Source organism: Patella vulgata, chromosome 2, assembly GCF_932274485.2.
Source record: "Patella vulgata chromosome 2, xgPatVulg1.2, whole genome shotgun sequence".
Taxonomy (NCBI): Eukaryota; Metazoa; Mollusca; class Gastropoda; family Patellidae; genus Patella; species Patella vulgata.
In genome coordinates, this window is record NC_065880.2 from 64474284 (window position 1) to 64501638 (window position 27355).

Genomic DNA, 27355 nt, shown 5'->3' on the forward strand with positions numbered 1-27355 from the left:
ATCCATGTTCTTCGTTAACTTGCTTCATGTATATATTTCAACGATTAGGTTAGGCGATTTATGATAATTAACCTGAAATATGACCGAAAAGTTATTCAATTATATCGGCTTTCGCTTCATAATTCCTCGAGGTGTAAACAGAGGCTGTTCTGTACCCTCCCTCGTTATCATACAATTTCAACCAATCAGCAAGCTCGCTTCCTCAAATTTCATACCGCTAAAGCGAAATGGAACAGCCAATGATTAAAAAACACGTAAATAGTGATGGCGACGATTTTCGGAAGTTAGTTTCATGACAGTGTTCATTAAGTACAAATTATCAATTATTACAACTAACAAAATATCAGGTCGCCACACGGGCTAATTGATTTTGAATTTCATTGGCCCGTACTGACTTTTACTCGCCAGTTTCTATCCCTGCATGTATATGGTGTAAATCGAGGACTTTGACTGGATCCTCCTAATCGAGGTCTTGATAAATATTGCATGTAGCTGAAAACCACCGTTATTTCTGAACTCTATTCCATGAAACGATTATGAGAAGATATAAATTATACCTCAATTTATATATTTTATGCATTTGACTTTTTACAGAAGAAATGCTGACACACAGGAGTTTGCAAATAATTGGGGAAATACGACCGACCGAGTCCCTAGGCTAGTTACACCTAATCAAGGACACACATGGTATAAGTTGGGAATGCCTCCGAACGAAGTCATTTGCTCTATACTACCATACTGTGGACTTGGCACTTATTGTGGTCTTTAGCCTGTAAATAACTATGTTTTTCTACCCCCTTTGACCACACATGGGAAAAAATACAATATAACTGTTTAAAATTGATGTATGGCACAATATTGCGATGTGATCAACCGAGGACGCTAATATGTTTTAATACCAATAATTGGGGACTTTGTGTATGGTGAACACTGACGACCGAGTACACACACACTCACATCCGAAGACGTTACAAGTGTATATCAATAACAGGGCTTGCCACGAGCAAATTGGAGGCGAGTAGATGACTACTCACGCAAATATAGACTTGCGCGAGTGAGGCGAGTACATGTATTTACTCACGCAGAATGATGTGCGTGAGTAGCCAATTAAATTCCATGTGCCTAATGGCAATGCTCTTGTCACTTCGGTGGAAGCGGGCGTTGAATAAAGCTATTTCACACACAAAGGTAATGCATACTCTTTTATTTCCTTGGCAGTAATATTATCTGTAAATCGTATTCCCATGACAATAACGTTGCAAGGGAAACTGGGTTTCCCTTTGCCATCGTTGGCGTGCTGAGGGGATTCGGGTAAAGCTTAGAAAGGTAAAAGAACAGGCAAAACAATTTCAATCCCATCAATTTGTAGAAAAGATGCGGGATCGAAAGAATTGCTATTAATAGAAACGACAACATCCGCTCAATGTTTGATTATCCAGACACGGCAAAGGACATCCGCTTAAAAACCGCCTGGCAGTACGCGTCTCAAAGTATTTTTAGTAACAACAGTTGGAACTGGAAAGACACGCCGCGTGCGCAATAGTGCATCAATATGAAGGCATACAAATTGTTTACGGCTTTTTATATTACGATATTCAATTATTTCTGATTAAATTATTTTTTATATTTGCGCGAGTACTTAATCACTCACGTAAATTTGGTTTTACGCGAGCGTAGCGTGCGCGCGAGTAATTACTCGCGTCTCGTGGCAAGCCCTGAATAATATAAATTGAGTGGGTTCAACACTCTTTATCCGAGAACAGGCCCCCTTTGAGCACAGGAGCAGCCCAGTGAAAAAAAAATTTTTTATTGATTAAGCCACTGAAAATAGTCGTACAGACTGTTTGTGAACAATCGAGGACTTGTGGACTTGACACTCATTGTGATCTTAAACCTGTAAATAACTACATTTTTGTCCCCCCTTTGACCACACATGGGAAAAAAGATTGTGCAGTGCAATATCGCGATAAAACAGTTTTTTTTTATTAATGTGGCCAACCGAGGACACACATGTTTTAATACTGACAAATGAGGACTTTGTGTATTGTAAACACCAACAATCGAGTACACACATACTCTCATCCGAGGACGTTCTATCCGAGAACAGGCCCCCTTTGACCACAATAGTAGCTCACTGAAAGAATTTTTCTAATTTTCGAAACCAATATAAGTGAGGTCTTACAGTCTGTATGTGAACAATCGATAACTCGCACACAATCGAATACACAGGAAAAATGGTTTCTGGGAATCCGGATCTCCAATATGTGATCAGACGGGAGAGCGCAACGAGTGTAGGTGCGGTAGACATCAGGAAATTTCAAGTTAATATCAGTTTAAGATATTAACTTGAGCTTTTAAACTACTAACATTTTCGAATTTCAACTTGAATTTAATCTTTTAAGATATTAACTTAAATTATATATTCGCACAAAAGTATTTATAGGGTAGTTATTTCCAATAAAAGTATGGCAAATTTAGTACATATGGAAAGTAGAGATGCCCAATCTTACTAGAAGTATTATTGTTACGTGGCTGGCTGAGCGGGCGAAATATATTTGGTTTAGGCGATAATGTTTTTGGGTACCTACATGCGATTCACTCTGATAAGTGGCAGGAAAAAAGTAACAAAATATTACTGACAGGCTAACTAGACACAATTTTATGGAACACAGTTACTTTTCACTTCACACATGTTTCCAGGATGATTCCCTCTGTGTTTTATTTTAGCAATGTAAACCATATTGGGATATGTACAGGTTTTATACAGATAGAATTTTAACTAATCCTAATAATTGTTGTAAATAAAACGGAGTTTGGGCCTGAAATTTTGGGGAGGTCCAAGTATATTCAGACCCCCCCCCCCCCCCAGAAAATCTACAGACTACATTTATCATCCGATTGTTTTGAAGTTGATATATGTTGTTTGCATTAGTGAGATAAAGAAGCCTATTTAATTTCAATAACTTCCGTTAATTTCTTCTGGAGTTATGGCCCTTGTTTTACTTTGTTGCACCTTGTGAACGCTCTAACAACAAAAGTTATCCACCGATCTGTATGAAATTTATATGCATCATTTAAATTATTAAAGCAAAGAAGCCTATTGAATTTCAGCAATTATTACATCAAGAGTTTCACTTTGTTGAATCTTGTGAATTATCTAATGACAACAGTTATCATCCGATCTGTTTGAAATTGATATCCATCTTTTAAATTTGTGAAACGAAGAAGCGTATTGAATTTCAGCAATTTCCGTTAATTATGCTGTGAGTTGTGGCCCTTGTTTCACTTTGTTTTACCATGTAAATGCTCTAATGACAAAAGTTATTATCCTATCTGTATGAAATTTATATGTATCATTTAAATTAGTAAAACGAACAAGCCTATTGAGTTTCAGCAAATTTCCGTTAATTTCATCTAGATTTATGGCCCTTGTTTAACTTTGTTGAATCTTGTGAACGCTTGAACGACAAAAGTTATCACCTAATCTGTATGAAATTTATGTGCATCATTTAAATTAGTGAAATGAAGAAGCCTATTGAATGTCAGCAATTTCCGTCAATTACGTCTAGAGTTATGGTCCTTAATTTATTTTGCTGAACTTTGTGAACGTTCGAACGACAAGTTATCATCCGATCTGTATGAAATTTATTGCATTATTTGAATTAGTAAAACGAAAAAGCCTGTCGAATTTCAACAATTTCTGTAGATTACTTCCAGAGTTACGGCCCTTGTTTTAGTTTTTAGAACCTTTTGAACCCTCAAACTAAGAAAATTATAATGTCATCTGTATGAAATTGTCTATTAAATTCCCCTAATTACCTACAAAAAAATAAATATGTGACAACCCTTGTCGACTGCTCGGACGATTTAGCTGCTGTGGGTGTATGTTTTGTTGCCCAACCTATCTTTAACTATTATAGTGAGAACTGCCAACTCGTTATCGAATCTCCCATAATGTATCTTTAACATAAATTCTGATTTCTGATATTAACTTAAATGAACTTAAACTTTTAAGAAATTTTTTTTTTTAAGATATTAAGAATGCGTTTGCGAGAGAACCATGCAGGGACCAGCACATGGTGGGTGACCGATTTTCACCATTCTTTTTATGTATGATGGGTAACCCCTCCAAACCCCACTGCCACAATTTTAGATTAATCGAACCATTTTTAGAGCGTAGAAAAAAATTTGAAATTTTAAGACCGAAAAAACCCAAAAAATCATCATTTTCAGGCCAGTTTTCAATTATTTCGTACAACTAAACTACGGCGAGTAGATTAATTAAACTTTATAGCGTAGCAGATATGGTTAGTGAGTATACATTCTGAAAGTTGATGGATTTTCATGGAGCGGTTTTTGGTATAGGGACTTGTTGCTGCAAGGTACCAAAATAGCTCAATTTAGGTATGTCATTTTATTCTATCTATATCTCACCCACTGCGGGTTTAAGTATTTTTTTGGAATGCTGACTGAAAAGGCAATGATCTATAGTATTAAGATCAAGAAAAAAATTGGGTGGCACTCGACCCGTTTAGTAGTAAATAATTTCCATATTTGTACAAAACTAACAATTTTCAACAAAAATGACGAAAAATAAACCGCTTTATTTACACACTCAAAAGTGTAACATGGCACTTGAAACCAAATTAACATGGTTTCCAGTTCTGTTAAGAGCAAGCCATAATAAAAATAGAAATAAACAAATAAATATAAACGCAGATTATATACTTTCATCAAAAAATTCAAGTTTAAAAAATGTTCCATTATCAAAACTACAAATGTTAATACTTATTACTATCTATATGTTAATACTTATTACTATCTATCTATCTATCTATCGAGCGCTATCTATCTATTTATCCAATAAGTATCTAATCATGAAAACGGAGCTCACAATTACACCGTTAAAATTTTCAAACGATAAAATTTGAAAAGCTTAATTTACTGTAAATGCCAAAAGAGCTGTTCTTGGTAAATACAATTAATCTCTCTAGACTATTTGTCAACATTTTATTAATTCGGCAATATAACCTCATGATCTAGTAGAAGGATGATGAATTTTTGAACAGCAAATCTTAAAAACTAAAAAGTGTAGTAGTCATATATATACTATTCAAAAAAAGTAGGGGATATTTGATTTTGGGGGCATAATACTAAAATATGCAAATGACTACGAAAAAAGTCACTATAGAACCTAACAGAAGAAACATTTCCAGTTACATGTGACGCCCAAACGCACCAATAGCTACCGCATGGAATGCAGGTGATGCTTGGGATCATCATGGGGGTCCAACCCAAGATTTGCACGACTCTGACTTTGAATGTTACAGTCATTGTGGCATTGAATTCCAGGGTGGAAACATCAGTTTAATTGTTTTAGTGACCAGAAAACAAATTTTGATATGCGTCGGCTTACCCAAAATGAAAGGTTACGTGCCCTTGGCATGCTACAGATCGGCACAACACAGGCGGTTGTGGCGCGGACGATGAATGTTTCTCAGTCTGTCATAAGCAGGCTATGGTCCAGATACCGTGATACACAATCTGTACAGGACAGACCACGCTCAGGTCGACCAAGGGCAACAACTCAAGCCCAGGATCGATTTATCCGTACCTTGGCCTTGAGAAATCGTGTCATCACAGCAAATCAGATCAGCGCTCGTCTTCAAACAGACACTGGTGTGAGAGTGAGTGGCCAGACGATTCGGAATCGACTGCATAGGGGTCACCTTCGCGCCCGACGCCCTCGCGTGATCCCTTGTTTGAGAGATCATCACATTCAGGCAAGACGTCGTTGGTGTAGGGATCGTCAACACTGGGATAATCGACGCTGGAGCAATGTGATGTTTTCAGATGAGTCAAGGTTCACTGTTGATTTTTTGGACAGACGTAGGAGGGTGTGGCGTCGTCGAAACGAGCGCTTCCAAGACGTTAACGTCATCAGACATGATCGATTTGGGGGTGGTTCTGTTATGGTGTGGGGAGGCATCACTGTTGCTGGAAGAACGGCTTTACATGTTGTTGCAGGGCGTGTTACAGGCCAGTACTACCGGGACAACATCTTGGCAGTCCATGTTGTGCCGTTCGCACGACGTCATGGCCGCCGTTTCATCTTCCAGGATGACAACGCAAGATGTCACAGGGCCAGGATCGTTACAGGTTACCTCCAACAACAGAACATCACCACATTACCTTGGCCAGCACTGAGTCCCGACCTCTCCCCCATCGAGCATGTCTGGGACATGCTTGGACAGAGGTTACGTCAACGTCAACAACGTCCTGCCAATGTCCAAGAACTTGCTGCTGCGTTGCAACAGGAATGGGACAATCTGGACCAAAATGACCTTAGACGTCTCATTAGGAGTATGCCACGTCGGATCAATGCTTGTTTGGCAAACAGAGGAGGATTTACCCGTTACTGACTTGGTTGTGATGCTGTGGTAACTTTGCTGTTTGACCCCGGGTATCATTTTACCCTTATAATGGTCAGTCTGTGCCTTACTTAGTCTAACGATCATTTGGAATAAATCGATGAATGTGAACTTCATTTCATTTTGTCATTTGTTTCTTCGTCAGTTTCATTAGGTGACTTTAATAACACTTAAAAATCAAATATCCCCTACTTTTTTTGAATAGTATATATATATCTGTCTATACTTGACAAACGAATCAAGCGATATTTCAAAAAGACAAAAAACAAATTGTATATGACCCTAAGGCCACTATTTTAGCATACACCCTGCAGTGTTTCGTTTGATTAGACCTAATCCCAATTAACACTGCCGTAATGAAAGCAAATTTCTGTTCCAAATTATGATTGGTCAATAGTCTAATTAACAACCAATACCTAACTGTGTAACAATATAATTCTGGTTTAAACAGGGTTTCAAATATGTTAACATAACGTTACGTCATGATTCACGAAATATATTACGCCCAATTAACCAGTGCATAGCAGAATTTTGCAGAAAAACTAATTGCGTGACAAACGAGGCTATCAACACAGCTACAATGTAAACAATACTGTTTGGAGATGAACAATACTTTCACCGTTTTTAATATCTTAAATCACTGTCCAAAGTTTTAGGGAAGACCCCAGATTAAACAAAAGTGCAAATCTAACTTCGGCCTGACAAATAATAATAATATTATTAATATGTACTTTTATATAGTGCACGTACTCCATGTACAGAAGAATGTCCACTGCGCATACAATTAAATTAATTTAATTAATCTTGATAATTCTTGATGTAAAACAAGAAAGGGTTTGAGATGATTTAATGATCTCTGGAAGATTGTTACGCAGTTTAAGCGCATTCACTGAGCACGATCCGTATCCAAATGATATTAATTTCCACCTGATGAATGTGTGTTCGGCCGGAGGTTACTTGAGGGAACTTGTAAGTGCATAAAGTTAGATAAGTATATTTGAGCTAAGCCATTCACACACTGATACGTCAAAGACAGACTTTTGAAGATGATTGGCAGCCAATAGATTGATTTCAGAACAGGAGTAATATGAGAGTGTTTTGGTGATCTGGTAAGAATTCGAGCTGCAGTATTTTCTACAAGTTGATTTTTTTTTTAAAAATTGGCACTAGATGTTCCTACTAACAAGCTGTTACAGTAGTCAATCCTTGAGAATACCAAAGAACATATAAGTGTAGCAGTTGCTTCCTGGCTAATAAAGTGTTTATATGGCCAATGTTCCTGGACCAAAGATAACAGTTTCGACAAATTTCACTAATGTAACTGTCCATGCTCAAATTGGACCCCAAGAGAGGACACCTAACCTCTTCACAGGGTCTCATGGTACAAATATTACATCTCGTACAACCACATCATTTGAACTTGTATTTTTCAGATGTGTATTTTGACCACATAAAATACATTCTGATTTACTTAATTCAATTAAATTTAATTTCAACATATTTCTTGTCATCCTATCTTTAGTCATGTGTACACAATTTGATGTCAGAATAATTAGGGAATAAAACAGTTTTTGAAAGGGAATAACTTGCGATCAGCTGTGTATCATCTGCATAAGAATGTCGTCCTAGAAACCACGCTTATCGATTAGTTGTCCCAAATTCTTAGTATACATTACATAAAGGACAGGTCCAAGGACTGATCCTCGTGGAACTCCCGAATCATCTGTACCGGCCCTACACATGGTGTTGGTAGGCGGTTGCATGGGGCATTATCAGGCCTAATAATCCAGGCAATGCATGATTTTATTGAAAAAATGATGTCAAAAATGAAGTCATTTTCTTCAAGTTCGACCATCAAATTTAATATGAAAGAAATCCGTGCCAGTGATTTGGTCAAAACCAAATATTAGTATTAGTAGTCATCAACTTCCATTATAAATATAATTGTCCTCAGCCCCGCAGTGGGTGAGATATAGAGTCATGAAATTTATATGTTTTAGCATATAGCAAAAACTACATTTCAAAATAAATTCCTCATAGCCTGAAATGGTTGTCGGAAAAATTTAATAGTCATATATATTGAAGTAGTAGACATGATCATTCATAAAAAAATAATTTAAAAAAATAAAAAATCAATAGACAATTTATGGGAAATATTTGAATTTAAGGATTTTTTTTATAAAAATGACGTGTTTTTAACACTAAAATGGCCATAGCTGGTTCTCCGTAACTACAATGTTTGTGACCCACATATTTCATGTGGGGTATACGGGGTACCCAATGACCAAATCTGCAAAGTTTGGTCAAAATCGCCCGACACCACTTGTGCCGTTTTTTTTCAATTTTGCATGATTCTCTCGCGAACTCATTCTTAACTCAAACTTTAAAGATATTAACATAAACTTTAAAGATATTAACATAAACTCTGATATTATCTTAAAGGAGCTTAAACTTTTAAGATATTAACTTAAGAGCGTGTCCACGAGAAAACCATGCAGAAGGTGCTGAGGCTTCAATCACAGATTTTGAACAAATTTGGTTTATAAGTTGGGATAGTGACAAAACACATAAATGTGCAATATTAGATAAATCTTTCAATTCCTGACTGAGAAAATTGAAAAAACATTTTTCATATGGTGAAATTACCAAAATCCGTATTTCTCAAATACCGACTTTGGCAAGTCCTCACACCTTTACTATACGTAGCAGAAAGACCAAACTCACAGAGTTTGTAGATGACTCAGTGCTGTTACCACAATATTAACTTCAGACGATTCTGGCGAACGAGATCTGTATACGGACTGGATATCAACGCCTGTCTAAATTCCCCATTTTTCGTCACCCAAAGTTTGACGCCCTATAGCTACTTCTTTCATGGGGTGGGTTTAAAAAATTTATGCTCAAGTGAACAAGCAACCTCCCAACATTTGATACAAAAAATAAAAATGACCGGAATCGACTTGACAAAAACTAGGTAAAGGAAACAATAACCCATAAAATTAATCTGTAATTTGCCTATTTTGGAGATAATTAACCGTAGTAGATAAAAAAAAAAACCTAACAATTTATTTTCCTTTTCATTCATATGGTGTTTACTAACAGCCCTAAAATACATTAGTATCTGTTTTATAAAAATATCCTGAAAAAAAATACTTTCAAAGGCCTGTAATCATTCATGGCTCATCTGGCGTCGACGGGAATTGGCTTCCGCAGTTGTCCATGACCTTCCATTGGAGTATCGACATGCTCAATCTTAAACATATCCATTACTCTCAAATAGACATTATTTTAAATAAAATAATCCAACGAAAATGAAAAATTCACCTAAAAGTGAGGTTCGAACCACCAACCGCATGACTTCCTCCGACCCACCCTCTCACCGAGTTGCTTGTCCCAGGGCCCCAAGGTCCATATCATGGGCCCTGTTCAGGGGGTTTGCCTAGGGCCTCTCGTATTCTAAATCCGGCCCTGAAGGTGCAGCTGACGGTGCCCGAGAGCTGTAGCTACCATACTACACTGTTCAATGTCACCCACTTCGACGCAAGGCTTCGTTGCCGTTAATTGTAGAAATCAGTGGATGTGTCTCAAAATGAATAGTGGAAACATGCTCTGAAATTAAACATTTTGTAGCCATTTTCGGTAACCTGTTTGAAAATGAAATCTTAAAGAGACAATACAACAAATATGTTAAGGGACAATACGACAATACCAAATATACAATAAATACAAATACACACTTATATAGAGTACAACATGGTACAAATAATGGCTATGGATATGATGAAAACTTATAAAAGTCAAAAATTTTATTTCTCTAATTAAATTGGCAAACAAATGTATCACAAAAGCTTATTTTAGCACTTTTCAATAAGCTGTATATTTTAAGTATGTTGCATTCCGGTCATTTTTTTTACACCTATGGATACTATGTGCTTAGCACTTCAAAACCATCCAAAGAAATTCTACTTGTGACCATGAAAGAAAAAGTTACAGTGTATCTTTTTCTGCACTATAAGGACAATGTGAATATGGTACCCTAAAACAAGTCCACACAAAATTAGTATTTACTGATTTTTTTTTTTCAAATTAGTGCTGGGGTGGAAGTTGACCACCCGCTTTATCAGACAGGGTCAAAATTAGAAGGTTGCTATTCCACCATAGAATGCAGTCTGTGCTTAAAAAGGGTGATAAATACACATGTGAAAACCGCAATTTTACCCATAAAATGAATAATTCCTGTACAGTCCTTTAGAGCGACATCAGACTAACCACTTCAGCATGTTACCTCTTGTCCCTAGGGGGTGTCATACCATAAGTTTGATCAAAAACTTGCGACCCCCCATCTTAGCACTTTTTGCGATTTTTGCATGGTCTTCTCGCGGATATACTCTTAAACTTTTAAGATATTAACTTAAACTTTTAAGATATTAACTTAAACTTTTAAGATATTAACTTAAACTTTTAAGATATTAACTTAAACTTTTAAAGATATATTCCCGGGTACAAACTGGGTGATTTGATGATATATACTATTCAAAAAAAGTAGGGGATATTTGATTTTTAAGTGTTATTAAAGTCACCTAATGAAACTGACGAAGAAACAAATGACAAAATGAAATGAAGTTCACATTCATCGATTTATTCCAAATGATCGTTAGACTAAGTAAGGCACAGACTGACCATTATAAGGGTAAAATGATACCCGGGGTCAAACAGCAAAGTTACCACAGCATCACAACCAAGTCAGTAACGGGTAAATCCTCCTCTGTTTGCCAAACAAGCATTGATCCGACGTGGCATACTCCTAATGAGACGTCTAAGGTCATTTTGGTCCAGATTGTCCCATTCCTGTTGCAACGCAGCAGCAAGTTCTTGGACATTGGCAGGACGTTGTTGACGTTGACGTAACCTCTGTCCAAGCATGTCCCAGACATGCTCGATGGGGGAGAGGTCGGGACTCAGTGCTGGCCAAGGTAATGTGGTGATGTTCTGTTGTTGGAGGTAACCTGTAACGATCCTGGCCCTGTGACATCTTGCGTTGTCATCCTGGAAGATGAAACGGCGGCCATGACGTCGTGCGAACGGCACAACATGGACTGCCAAGATGTTGTCCCGGTAGTACTGGCCTGTAACACGCCCTGCAACAACATGTAAAGCCGTTCTTCCAGCAACAGTGATGCCTCCCCACACCATAACAGAACCACCCCCAAATCGATCATGTCTGATGACGTTAACGTCTTGGAAGCGCTCGTTTCGACGACGCCACACCCTCCTACGTCTGTCCAAAAAATCAACAGTGAACCGTGACTCATCTGAAAACATCACATTGCTCCAGCGTCGATTATCCCAGTGTTGACGATCCCTACACCAACGATGTCTTGCCTGAATGTGATGATCTCTCAAACAAGGGATCACGCTAGGACGTCGGGCGCGAAGGTGACCCCTATGCAGTCGATTCCGAATCGTCTGGCCACTCACTCTCACACCAGTGTCTGTTTGAAGACGAGCGCTGATCTGATTTGCTGTGATGACACGATTTCTCAAGGCCAAGGTACGGATAAATCGATCCTGGGCTTGAGTTGTCGCCCTTGGTCGACCTGAGCGTGGTCTGTCCTGTACAGATTGTGTATCACGGTATCTGGACCATAGCCTGCTTATGACAGACTGAGAAACATTCATCGTCCGCGCCACAACCGCCTGTGTTGTGCCGATCTGTAGCATGCCAAGGGCACGTAACCTTTCATTTTGGGTAAGCCGACGCATATCAAAATTTGTTTTCTGGTCACTAAAACAATTAAACTGATGTTTCCACCCTGGAATTCAATGCCACAATGACTGTAACATTCAAAGTCAGAGTCGTGCAAATCTTGGGTTGGACCCCCATGATGATCCCAAGCATCACCTGCATTCCATGCGGTAGCTATTGGTGCGTTTGGGCGTCACATGTAACTGGAAATGTTTCTTCTGTTAGGTTCTATAGTGACTTTTTTCGTAGTCATTTGCATATTTTAGTATTATGCCCCCAAAATCAAATATCCCCTACTTTTTTTGAATAGTATAGTTCAATTTCTACTAAAAATGATATGGTACAACTTCCAGAATTTCCGCCTCAATGTAATAATCAATATATATAACCACTAACATAATAAAATCACTTATTAAAGAATTGAACACTTAGAAAGCAAATAGACTTGGTAATATTAATAATCTATTTTTAAAATCAACTTGCCAAAGTATATGTCTCCCACTTGGTAAGATATTTAATTTGATAGTAAGTAAGCGTACATTTCCGAGCAATCGTAAATCAGCTCAAGTAATTCCTCTGCACAAAAAAGTTAACCGAACAGACTTAAAAAATTATAGGCCAATTTCTCTATTATAAGCCAATTTCTCTGCCTAACAGTTTTCCAAAACTATTTGAAAGAATTATCTATCAACATATTTTAGACTTTTTATTTTAAATAATAGTTTAATATATAAATTTCAGTCAGGATTTCTACCCGGCTTTTCCACATCACACCAAATTATTGAGATGTACATGTATAATCATATATGTACCGTGTTCGATAATAAACAAATTACAGCAATAATATTTTGTGATATTTCGAAAGCCTTTGACAAAGGTTCCCATAACGGTTTACTTCATAAAATGTCTAATTATGGAATTAAAGGTGATTTACTTGAGCTAGTTTCCAATTACATAACAAATAGAAAACAACAAGTCATACTTGAAAACTGTCATTCATGTATTACATTTCCCAATGCCGGGATCCCACAAGGTTCCATACTTGGTCCGCTACTTTTTCTTATCTATATAAATGACATATATGAAGGTCTAAAAAGCATGTCTAGATTATTTAATGATGACACATCTCTAATTTTAATTGATATATCTATCAACAACATTGAAAAAAACCCTTAAAATTCAGATATAGATATCTTGTATACATGGTCAAAGAAATGGTTGATTAATTTTAATCCTGAAAAAACATCCTTACTTATATTTACAAACAAAAGCATTTGCTGTCCGTTAAATATTAAATTTCATTAAACCTTTCTAGTTAAGGGCGTTGCCATGTCTAACCTATGGTAACTTCGCAATTAATTTTATATTATTTTTCAAACTCTGTTGCACATAAATTTGGTATGATCATTAAATAGACATCTGAAGCTGTGATTTAAGTCATAGTTTGGGCACATATCTCTTGTGGTTTTAAAGATATTAAATTTTGAAATCGGCTTAAAAATGATCAATTTTCGTCATAAATCTAAAAAGTTCTCAGTCTTGCCTGATCCAAATTAAATAATTTTTGGCATGCAAATAGCTAAGCTAGTGTTTAATAAAATTACGGGAGTTTTTTTTTCGTGGTGCCAATAATAATGCCAAAATTCCAGAAAATCAAAAAATTTCATAGGTCGTTATGTAAACTGGTCTGAAATAAAATCTATTTCATATAATCACAATTGGTCCCATAGAAATGTTCCTCCGAATGTCAGCTTTTATTTGATGCCAAGTTCGTTAAAATCGGTTGAGTAGAACTTGTATTTTTTAAATCGTTTTCCATGGTTACAAAAAAGGTCTTTTCAAATCGTGACGTATTCGTGTAATAATTAATGCTATTTGTAAAAAAAATGGACAAAATATCATGAATTAGCAACGAGTAGACTTTGCCGCTCCTGTCTGTGTATTTTATGAAAAATAATATATCTTCGTCCCACAAAACAAAGAAAACGAATGGAGCCATTTTTTCGTTATTGGCAGCTGTCAAAAAGACTGGTTATTCGAGATCGATTAAATTCGCCCTAGTTAAGTTTCTGTGTATCAGAAATGACCAAAACCAGGCTACAGAGGCATATTTCTATGCAGAAACAAAGAAAGACGAGCTACTATACTTATCGTAACTTTCAAAACAAATTCGGATACTATTTTTAGATCAACCAAGGTCAGGGATTCCCTCACTTTGACTGACAATCCTGACCTATCCGGTGAAGTAAAAGTTTCTTTCTGTCACGGCTCACACAGTCGGTCACCAACGTCTCAATTTGCGATAAAAATATGTAAGTGGCGATTAAAATTTGATTTTGGCGATAATGTTTTGCGATACTGGCGATTCTTTTTGAGAACTGGCGGAAAAAAGTCTGAAAATTCTAATCGTATTTATCCTGGATTAAACCATTATTGAGTGTCAATCACATGGCGGAATACTATAAATTAATCAACTGGCTGATAATCCGGAATTAAATTTTTTGATAGCCGAATTTCATTTACAGTGGCTTCATATACGGCATGTAAAATATACAATCATGCCTATCGGATATCATTATTTCAAATTATATTATCACCACTGGTCGAGAACGTGTTGAATAGTGACGATTCCTGAGCTAGAAAACAGTTCGCCATTTGTATCATATTAACATCGCCAAAATGCTCTAAACGTGAAAGACGTGTTTTAATTGTAAGCATCTCTTACAACTATAATTGAAATTTATATCATTCTATCAGGGATTCAGATTCTGATACCTTTATGGTACCTGAAAATAACAATAGGCCTATTGTACACGCAACACAAATTTATAGAAAATTGGCAATCCTGGGATGCGATTTGACATGTAAATACTGAAAATATATTGTGTAGTACTAAATCCAAACTTTGTTAATCTATTATATAAAGATAGATTTTTAAAGTTGTTGTATATTGTATTTTATATAGCGGTAATTGTTTTATAATAAGCCTAGCTGAGACATAAAATTGTTAGATGTGTCTTTTTTATCATACATTTTTGGCAGACAAAATATTCCAGTTGGCAGAAAAAAAATATGAACATTTTATTATAAAAAAAATTATCACCCATTTTGGCGGAAAAAAATTGAAAGCCAGTGTGAGCCCTGCTTTCTGTTGATAATTTATGTTTTTAGGGGAAAAGGAGACAGGTACTGAAGTATCACCAAGAAATAGTTTGAAAAGTTAGTGCGAATCTTAGACATGGCAACACCCTTAATTCATATTATCATAAACATCTAGGTGTACTTTTTCAAAGTGATACAAAGTGGAGTTTTCAAATCGATAATATGCTAAAACAAGCCTCTTTAAAACTATTTCACTTAACAAAAGTAAAATATATTTTATCACAATCCTCCTTAAATAAGTTGTATAAATGTTTTATTAGGCCTATTTTAGAATATACATGTGAAGATTGGGATTCCTGTGCAAGTTTCAATATTCATAAATTAGAATTATTTCAGCTAAAAAGGCAGCAAGAATTGTCACAGGATGGACAATTTACACACCGAGGTCAGCTTTATATTTCGAAACTGGGTGGCCCAAACTATCAGATTGCAGAAAAATCCGCAGACTTTGTTTACTTTGGAAAATAATAAATGGGCTTTGTCCCGCTGGAAAATAATAAATAGGCTTTGTCCCGCATACTTATCACATTTAGTTCCTTCTATCAATAATATACCTTACATCCCACTTCTACTCGTTGCCACTGGCAACCTTTGATAAAACTGTCCTGTTTATTTGCAATACATGCATAAAAATATCCGTGTATCAAAAATGTACAGAAAGAGTACTGTTCATTTCTGATACACGGATACTTTTATACCGTTTTAGATATCTATCAAGCAATAAGTAGCGGACGTTTAGTCCGACCCAGATCGCAATTGATAACGATGGCTCTAACCAATGTACATGAAACAACTAGTCAAAATCATAGTAACAAAACAAAATGGGGGGAACTACATGGCAGTTCAAAAATATATACAATGACATTAAATTAACATAACAACATATTACAAAAATCAATTATTATACTTATCAATTGGCATCTATTTCATAATTTGGTTTGATTTATATTAATATGCAAAATATATCAATCAATTCTGCTCCTATACTGGGCTAATGAAGACGGGCATACGCCATACAGTGTGCTATGAGGGAAATTTTGCCCGGGCAGCGGCACTATCGCCTACTCTTATATCGAATTCCAACTGCCAAGGGATCTTTTACGTGCATTCCAATGTATACACGGGACCTCGGTTTTTCGTCTCATCTGAAGGACTAGACAGCTATCCTTGTCAGGCCCTCCGTCCTGCATCACTGACAAGGGGGAACCACGCTGGAAAATCTGAATGAACTTTCTCGGCCAATGCAGGGATCAAACACCCGACCTCCAGGCTAGCGAGCCAGCGTCTTACCCACTTAGCCACGTGATCCCCTGAAAATAAGTAGGTTGAAAAAAAACGCCTAGAAAGTCATAAACTTTATTACAAATAAATTTCAACGGAAGAACCATCCGCCGATGCATACTTTCACCAGAAATGACCCACGTTTCGCATTTCCATTACACTACAGTTAATAATATCGCAGTCTAAACAAACACGTGATTGTTTTACGCTCAGAGTATCATAGCAAGATGCACGTGTAAATACTACTCAGGTCGTCTCTCCACTGCGAAATCATTCTACCATGAAATGTAACGTGTGGCTCAGAAAGGGATAAATAATGAAAGAGCAGAAAGTATTTGTCACTTTTCGGTTGAAACGACGCGATAATAAATACTATTTTTCACATTTTGCTTCACAATACTCGATAGAAATGTGATGTAAGTAACTTATTAGCACCTTTCCTCGGTGTATCGGTGAATATCAGGACAGTTTTGGTCGGGAGCCGCCCCGGCTGGGCCCCTCGACCAAAACTGTCCTGATATTCACCGATACACCTCGGAAAGTGTGCTAATAACTAATACATATAATCTAAGAAAGCAAGATAACATACCAATTCCTTTTTGTAGACTAAGTCTTAAAAACAATCTTTTTTTCATAAAACAATTTCCGAATATAATAGACTATTAATTGATAAAAAGAATGCAAATTCATATCTCAATTTCAAAAAATCTTTTTCAATTAAATTTCCGACACCACATTATACAAACGCTGGCATACGTAAACTAACAATTCTTCATAACACACTCCGTCATTCATCTAGTAGCCTTAATAATGACCTATTTCAATCAAACATTATTGACACATCTATGTTCTTGTAAAATGTCAGTGGAAAATATACCATTACTTTTTTAAATGTCCCATTTATACAGCTCAAAGAGATAATGTCTGATATTAATTATCTTAATAGTCTTTCCTCTGACAAATAATTACATATCTTACTAAATGGGAGCCCTATTTTACCCAACATTTTAAACAAGAAATTATTTCTTGCCGTTAACGTTATATTTCCAGCACAAAACGTTTTAATAGTAAATTATACACTTGGTTTTACAGGGGCGGATCTAGGAATTTTTGCAGGGGGGGGGGGGGTCATGTTCCTGAGACAATGTATCTCTCTCCCCCCCCCCTCCCGCTTGGTTTCTATCGTCATTTTGGCGTATATACATACATATTGAGCTTTTAAAACAGAGAAATTCAACACCTCGTTTGACGTCAATTTTTATTATGAATTAATACAATGACTTTGTGATTCAATTTCATGGATGCAAAGCATTAATTGTGATATCACATAATGTCTATATCATTATCTCGTGCTTTGAGTGCCCATCCTGTCCCAAATCTGACGATAAAGGATAAAGCACACGGCCGAGAAACCTTTCTCATAAAAAGTGTTGATTTACAAAAAATTTATGTAGCTGAGCAGGGGGGGTTTCGACCCCCCAAACCCCCCCTCTGGATCCGCCCCTGTTTTAATTCTTTATTGATTAATGTACATCCTCACAATCACTCACTCATATTTATAATATTGTTTAGATACACACATATTTATGATTATAGTATATATTAGATGCTTCATTTAGTAAAATGATAATGATGTAACTGTTCTTTTATATACCACAACTACAACAGTAAATAGATGGTAGATAATTATAAGTATGTGTACATATTGCATATAGCTGTATTGTATGGTAATGTTTGTTTTCACAAATTGCATTGGTAATGGTACCATTCCATTTTGTTCTGCCATTTCACCATCTAAATTTAATTTTAGATAACTTTTATGTATTTATTGTAGTATAACAAGATCACATTAATGTCAGCATTTACATGTATCAAATGAATAAGATAGTCGAATGGACCGTATAATTATATTAGGTAGCCCTAAATGTTCCAATTTCTTGCTTTAAACACACCACTGAACCAGAATTAAGAAATTATTAGTTGTTTAAATTTAGGATAGAAAGCAATGGGGAACTTACACTATTAAATGACAACAAAATCATTTCCCAAATAAAGAACAGACAAAAAAGTCATTTATTTAGATACGAATTCGTTTTAATAAGCCCACATTTTCATCTGTCCACAATTGTTTGTGAACACTCTAAAGGTCACAATTTTTATCCGATTTCAATGAAACTTGAAATATAGGTTTATTACCCTAAGATCTCGGTTCCTTTCGATATTGGCATGTATCGGACTGTAACTTCATGGATTATGGCCCCCGATTGTACGAAAAATCACACTTTTAGCTTGTGAACACTGTAGAGGTCACAATTTTTATCCGATTGGTTTAAACTTGAAATGTATTTTTATAACCCACAGATCTCGGTTCCTTTCGATAGTTGCGCATACCGGACAATAAATTCCTGAACTATTACCCCTGATTGTACAAAAGATCACATTTTTAGCTTGTGGACCCCATAGAGGTCACAATTTTTATTCGATTTACAAAACCATGTGAATATATCGCCGTTACATTCTAAGAATGGTTGAGTTCGAATTTCGTAATAATCGGACCGTAACTGACAGACAAAATGGCCGCTCCTCGTTCGCAAATAGTTTCAAAATATTGTGTATCAGGGTTGTGGATCCTATGGAGGTCACAATTTTTATCTGATTTTGATGAAATTTAAAATGCAAGTTTATAACCCAAATATCTTGGTTCCTTTCTATTTTCGTGCATATCAAATTGTAACTTTCTGAATTATGGCCCCTGATTGTACGAAAAATCGCGTTTTTAGCGTGTGGTCCCTCTAGAGGTCACAATTATTATCCGATTTAAAAAACATTTTCGAATATATCACCGTTACACCTTAATTTTGTCTGAGGTTAAGTTTCATGAGAATCGGACCAAAATTGCCAGACAAAATGGCCGCCCCTCATACGCAAATAGTGTAAACATCTGGTATATCAAAGTTGTGGACCCTCTTGAGGCCACAATTTTGATCCGATTTTGATGAAACTTGAAATGCAAGTTTATAACCCAAAGATTTCGGTTCCTTTCGATATTCGCGCATATCGAATCGTAACTTCCTGAATTATGGCCTATGGTTGTACGAAAAATCAGTTTTTAGCTTGTGGTCCCTCTAGAGGTCACAATTATTATTCGATTTAAAAAAAACTTTCAAATATATCACCGTTATACCGTAATGTTTGTTGACTTTGAATCTCGTGAAAATCAGGCCAAACTGCTGGACAAAATGGCCGCCCCTAGTACGCAAATACTGTAAACATCTGGTAAATTGCGTTTTTAGCTTGTGGACCCTATAGAGGTCAACATTTTTATCCGATTTAAAATATCGTTTTAGTATATCACCGTTACACCCTAAGGATGGCTGAGTTCGAATTTCTTGAAAATCGTCCCAAAAATGACAGACCATTTGGCCGCCCCATGTTCTCAAATAGCGTAAAAGTATGGTATATCCAGAATGTGGACCCTATAGAGGTCACAATTTTTATCCGATTTTGTTGAAACTTGATATGTAAGTTTATAACCCAAAGATCTTGTTTCCTTACGATATTCGTGCATATCTGACCGTAACTTCCTGAATTATGGCCCCTGATTGTACGCAAAATTGAGTTTTAAGCTTGTCGACCCTGTAGAGGTCATAACTTTTATCCGATTTATAAAAACATTCAAATATGTCACCATTACACCCTAAGGATAGTCGAGTTCGAATTTCTTAAATATTGGATGAAAACTGACAGACAAAATGGTCGCCCCTCGTACTCAAATAGTGTAAAAATATGGTATATCAATGTTGTGGACCCTCTAGAGTTCACAATTTCTTTTAATTTTGATGAAACTTGAAATGTAAGTTAATAACCCAAAGATCTTGGTTCCTTTCGATATTCTGTTTGTTTTTAGCTTGTTCTCTATCCATCTCTTGCAAAATGTGGGCGTATCCTGCCTGGCAGCCGCTGGTTTGCAATACCTTGGCAGTATCAAAGTCAATGCAATACAATAAATAGTAGCGGTACCCAACACTACTTGGTTATTATAGGTTTTCTGATCAGAAGTATATATATTTTAACTATATTTTACAGATTACATAACCTTGTTACTAGTCGGCAGCAGGATAAACAAAATATAGCTATATTAGAGAAAAAATTAATAGAAGAACGAAAATTACGGACCTCATTTGAACAACAGCTGGCTGCTGAACGAAAGGCCAAAAAGGTAGAGGATGCAGCTGCTGCTCGAGCTGTTGCCATGGCATCTGCGTCAAGGTAATATTTTCATGTTTATGTAGTATAATGTTGACGGATCATCATTCCATTTCAAGTGGACCAATGCTTGTAAAGTGACCCACTCGGCCCCTCAGAATATTATGATTTGACGGGACACGATTATTGTGTCGTTTTTTGTTGAAAATTGCCACGATAATGCCATGATAAATAACTTGGTGTAGAAGTCACGATCGGGTGACACGATAGTCGTGTGACACGATAGGACTCGGTGTAATTTGATGATGTAAAATTAACGATATTTATCTGTCATTTAATAGTTTCCTCAATAATCCTAACATGAAGAGCCACTCTGTATAGAAAGAACACACGTGTACATATGCCGTTATATTTCAACGGAGTTCCGTAAAGCTGCATGTCTAATGAAGAACACGTACATTTGAAACTATATTACAGTTTCAAAATTTATGTTACGTTCGTGTGTGTTTTGTATTTAAACTATTAAAAAGTGTGACGGTTAAAAATTGCAAATAAAAAAACTATTTTGATGATCGATCTTGAAAATAGAAATAGTTTACATGTATAAAAATAACTTACAGCGGAATTTGAGTGCGGTTTCAAGTCAGACATAAACTCGTACTTATTGTAAAACGTAACACAGATCTAAGATGTACTAGATTGGAATCGCACAAAAGCCTGGGCACTCGTTTTATTCGGCATGAATTTTGATCTAGATCAAAGGATATGTCGTTACTACTCGTGTTACCACAAAGGAAAGGAAATTAATTTGATTGAATATCTTGGAATCACAATACTTCGGTCATTATATGATAATTCAAAACAGATATCTACTCAGGATTATACTTTTTCAGTGTGATTAACCCGTTTGTAGTGTTGCCGCATGCGCTTGTCTACACATACGTAATTGCACTCAATCAGTGAAAATACTTTTAACCTTTTTTGATTACCTTGTCTTGAATCTACTGTCCAAATTAATTAATCTGTTAAAATCACACAACCCATTCAGTATTCGGTTCATTCATTGATGTTTTATAATTTCTATTATTTATATTTTCTAATATTGGCTTGTATTCGAAGTCAAACTAACCCCAAAAGAGTATATAACAAATCACAAATGAAGGACTCTTCCAGAATTATTTCAACATGGCAATAAGGATGTTAACACGAGAGAGCATGCACTTTTTAGTGCAGTTCCAGGACGACGATACAACTATGGTAGTTTCGAGATCAAAGGTATTTACTGAAGGGAGAGTGAGAGTGGGTGGTGTATATATGGTTCAGTATGGGGAGAAGAAAGAGGATAGTTTTAGTACTGAAATTTTGGACGAAGGGCCATGGATAGAGCTTCAGAAGAAAATGCCCAGAAAAGCAACCACACCAGTGACCCCAACTGTTACTGTAAAACCAACCTTAAGCAAGCCGACTAAAAGAAAGCCGTCGTCTACTAAAAAACCCACAAGAAAAAAATTGGAAAGTGGAGTGAGTAGTTTATTACAGTACACATATCAAATATCGGGTCAGAATTCTTTATCAAATGTAAACAATACTATTAATTACATATATACACAACATTAGAATCGTATATAATTATTCAAAAATGAGTAAATGTCCAGTTCAAAATTGAAAAAAGACACTTTACAAAACTATATAAAAGAAAAACAAGACTATTATTTAAACCCATATACATACAAACATTCTAGACTACCTGACGAGGAAACGGGACACTTGGCGGTTAATCTTTACGAACAAATATTTTAATAAATGTTTAATATGGACAAAAACGGCAAGATATAACAAAATTAAAGAATACACATATTTAAAAATATTTCATATTAGATAAAAGGTACTAATAGTATAAGTAAAATACTTAGAAAAAACATGCAAAAATAAACGGCTTTAAATAAACAATAATGTGAGTTCTTATCAATTCTTATTCCTAGGTTTACAAGATTCGAATTTTTTTTTAGCAATTTTTGTTTTTTTAATAAATCTGTAAAATACTGGATACTTTTCCCCCTTGAGCATTCCCGAAAAACAACATTTGGTATGTCCCCAGAACCTTGCCCACCCACAGAAATTACAATTGGGACAACTCTATAAATATGATCAATAAAAGTACTACACGTGTCTTGGGTTAAGTCATTTCGCCAGAATTCATTACAACATTTTACAAGTTCCACTTTTGTAGTAGGGTTTCTTTTCGACACCCTTCTTTTCAACATATTCCACACCATTTCAATGGGGTTCAGGTCACAACTTTCTGAAAAATAGAAATATATACATGTATATCAGTAATCGTTCTACTCTGTGGATGAACATGCGTTATAATATTCCAAGTTGTTTTTTTGTGGGAAGAGTCTGGTACTATTTCGACCTTATTCTCTCATGGGACTTTTCACTTCCCATGTTACAAACAATGAATATATGCTTAAAGAATTGGCTTTTACCTGATGGCCATTCTTTTATCTAATTTATATCATTGGTATGGATGAAGTCTTGGGCCTTCTTTGACTTACGTTTTGGGTCATTATCTTGAACAAAGCGATGGCCACCCAGGAACTTATTCTGGATAAAACATGGTCCTTGTAAAATTCGGCATCCATTATCCCATCAAAAATTAAAAGGTCTTTGGGTCCGCATTTGCAGATGCCACCCCACAGATGAATTTTAAGGGGATGCTTCGGGCGACAATGATGGGGGGCTACTTGTTCCTTTTGTCTATATGCTACAGTCTTGTTATCGTGCAATTGGATACTGCATTCATTGGTAAAAATCACATCATCAAAGTTATCGTTGCTGCGCAGTAAAGATTTTCAAAATTCAACACGTTTAAGTTTGTTTGCATCGCGAATGAGCTGGCAATACCGTGGTTTGGAGGCTGTGTATCCAGCAACAGATAGAGCCTTTAATACTGTTGTTTTACCATGTTTGTTCCGGAGTCAGCTAAAATTTTCCTAATGTCACTTGAACTACGATTGCAGTCGTCATTTAGAGAGTTTTTCACAATATTAATATCCTTGTTGTCCCCCGCCTTTCGAAGAAAGCAGGGGACTATTATAATGGGTTCGTCCGTCTGTCTGTCCGTCCGTCTGTCTGTCCGTCACACTTTTTGGGACACAATAACTCTCCTTCTAATATGTGTTTATTAGGTCAATGCCTTGATGGAGTTCGAAGATGAGCATTTTCTGCTTAGGGTAAGCAGAGATAAGCAATTTGATTGGTTGATGCTTTGGGACACGATAACTTTAGTTCTAATTAAGTGTGAGTGATGAAACTTGGTGTATAGTTTCATTACATCAATACCTTCGATAATGAGCATTTTCTGCTCAGGGTAAGCAGAGCGATAAGCAATTTGATTGGCCGATACTTTGGAACACAATAACTCTCGTAATAACACAATAACACAACTTTATGGATTTACTACTTCTTAGTTTATTACATGCAACGTTTCAATACTCTTACAGGTATCTTTATCAAGCAATGATCAATAATCGTTTGTTCGTTCGTTCTTGGTGTTTAACGTCTGCTTCCACATAAGTGATATCGCAGACAAGACATAGGAGAGCCGAAGCTGATTCCTGTTTTTTAGAATATGATTTTGCAATCTTTCCATTTGGCCTTAGGCCATGGATTTGGTTTAGTGGGAAGTTCTTCCCTTTATTTAATATAAAACATATCGTTTGGTAGATGATCTCGTCTGCTTCTGGATTGGTAGATGTCATCGTTTGGGGTTAGTGTTTAGGTGCCAGGCCCATCTTATCGTGGCCTCCCCTTACTCCACTATCCCATTCTCTGGGTTTGGTATCAGTTTTATTTGCGGAATAGTGTTTAGGTGCCAAGTTCGTCTGACCGTAACTCCTCATTACTCCACTATCCTGCTAGTTTGGTAGATGTCATCTTTGTGGGGTTTGTGTTTAGGTGCAAGGCCCGTCTTATCGTGACCTCCCCTTTCTCCACTATCCCACTCTGCAGGTTTGGTGTCTGTTTTTGGTGGAATAGTGTTTAGATGCCGAGTTCGTCTGATCGTGACTCCCCCTTACTCCACTATCCTGCCAGTTTGGTATAAATCCCCTATGTAGTTTAGTGTTTAGATGCCAGGCCCGTCTAACCATGACCCCCTCTTACTTCACTATTCTACTTAGTCCAACTGTGTCCATTAGGGCGTGAATTTGTTCGAAGATTTGCAGTTTCAGATCTGGTCTCGGGAAGAGTAGGTTCTTAGTGTTGAATGGTATGTTGTTGGTCTCCATTGTTCTCACTAGTTCCCTTCTCTCCTCCTTGTATACCTCGCAGTCTACCAGGACATGGTTGGTGGTACATTCTTCTCCACACTCACAGATGATGACTTGGTGTTTGTAGTCTCGCAGCCGCTCTTTCACCCTTAGCTTCAATATAAGTCTACAAATATCTCTTCTAGGGTGATTGAGTGTTGTCTTTGTGTAGATCTTGTCATCCAGCCGGAATCTGTATGTGTCAAGTTCAACGAGATTTAAAATTCTCAGATTGAATTGACGTGTCTTTTGACCATACTGTAGATTTCCGTGGTGCTGTAGTCTATGGTGCGGAGTGGTGCTGTGTCCTTGAGATCTTCATTGGCGAGTCGATCTGCCTCCTCGTTTCCTCTAATTGTGACGTGATGGAATCCACACGAGTTCTACTTTGCTTCCCTTCTCTAAAACCCTCTGGTACTGCTACCTGATTTCCAAAATGACTTCTGGTCTTGAGTCCGAGTTGTCATTTTGGATTGAAATCAGACGCTCAGAGAGTCGCTTGGAATGACGAACTTACTAGTCTTTTGATGGGAAATCCATGATATAGCGTCACAAATGGCCACAAGCTCTGCAGAGTACACCGAACAGTTATTGGGCAGTTTCCTGCTTATTCCCTGTTCCCCGTTTGGCAGGTATATTCCAATCGAGCTGGTGCCCCTTTCAGGATTGCATGAGCCATCCGTGTACACATGGTCCCAGTCATCAGACAGCCAGTTGTCTTCCAGGTGTTCTAGAGAGAAAGCACGTGCAGCAGTGGGGTTGTTTTTAATGTCGGTTTTCTGTAGTAGATCTAGATTAACCGGCGGTATAGGGGCGATCACTGGGGGGTCGTGTTCATTTATCACGAGCTCCCCCAGTCGCAGTTCCTTAATTGTTTCCCTGATACCCTGGCCGAAGCTTTTCTTTCTAGGATCTCTCACATACCTAGTATTTTGTAGACTGACAAAGGTTGGGGATCTTTCGCCCAGTTGCGAGATCTTAGCCCAGTACCTTGTCGCTAGTTCTTTTCTTCTTAGGGATAGGGGCAACTCTCCGACTTCCTGGCAGTAGTGCCTCTCTCCCAGTCCCTTGTCCTACACCGGTCGCAATACACAGAGCTTTGTATTGGATGGTGTCAAGCTTCCTTCAGAGAAATGGCGCGCAGTTCATGAAGGCCAGAGAGCCGTAGTCTAATACAGATCGTATTAGAGCACGATACACCATCATTAGTGTGACTCTGTTGGCCCCCCAAGTGCTGCCCGTTATTTTCCTCATTAAGTTTAGGATTTTGGTGCATCTATCTACAGTCTCGTCGATGTGCGGTTTCCAGGTCAGGCTTCGGTCAAAGATTACGCCAAGGAACTTGGTTTGGTCTTTAAACTCGATGGTTTTCCTGTTCATACACAGAGTCATTCTGCTTATCCCTCTATCCCTGCTTACAAGCATGCCGACTGTTTTCTTCTGACTGATTACCACACGGCATCGTATTCTACGCAAAATTTTACTCTAGAAAGGTTGGGTCTGGTTGAGTGCCCATTTGATGGACACCTCCCCGCGCTGAGCCTCCGGTCTATTAGGTTCAATTCCTAATGAAGGGTGCTGTGAGTAAAAGATTTCCTTTCTCTTCAGAAACTCTGGTGATTGGTTTTCGTCCCTGCTTGCGTCAGCGAAAGCTTTTGCAAGTAGATCTGCCTTTTCATTGCCGTTGGTAACGTACTCATCTCCATTCTTTAGGTTTGGTATGTTGAATGATCTGCGCTTCCCGTTCATGGCGTTCAGCTTCTTCCAGACGGCACCTGTTTGCGTGTTTTGATTCAACGCATTACAGAATGTCATCCAGTGTCCGCTTTGAGCCTTCCGAATGGTGTCTCTTGCAGCGTATTTCAACTTCAGGTAGTTTTGCTGATTGACTTCATTGTAGGCGTAGTGCCTTCTTTCTTTCGTTAACCGCCTTCTGACTTTCTGGTGACCACCAAGGTTTTCTAATCCTTGATTGCCCTCCAGATGTCTTGGGAATGGAGTCGTCTGCGGCACCTATAATAGCACTCGTGATGTTGGCTGCGTACACGTCGATGTTGGCATCGATGATGTCTTCTTCTTTCCACCCAAGGCAGCCTACACGGAAGTTAGCCCAATCAGCCTCTTTTATTTTCCAATTGGGTTTCCCGTTATGTACTTCCCTGGTTGTTTCACATTGGATGCAGAGTTCTATCAGTAGATGGTCGCTGCCAAGTGTT

General features: G+C 37.2%; 1 protein-coding gene across 1 annotated transcript in view; it reads left to right on the forward strand.

The window, feature by feature from the left end:
* The window catches only part of LOC126811183 (macoilin-1), a 268436-nt gene that overhangs the window by 173614 nt on the left and 67467 nt on the right, over nucleotides 1-27355 (forward strand). Inside the window, exon 9 of the mRNA XM_050536744.2 lies at nucleotides 20707-20889. Within this exon, the coding sequence (XP_050392701.1) occupies nucleotides 20707-20889 (183 nt within the window). The remainder of the gene's footprint in view (nucleotides 1-20706; nucleotides 20890-27355) is intronic.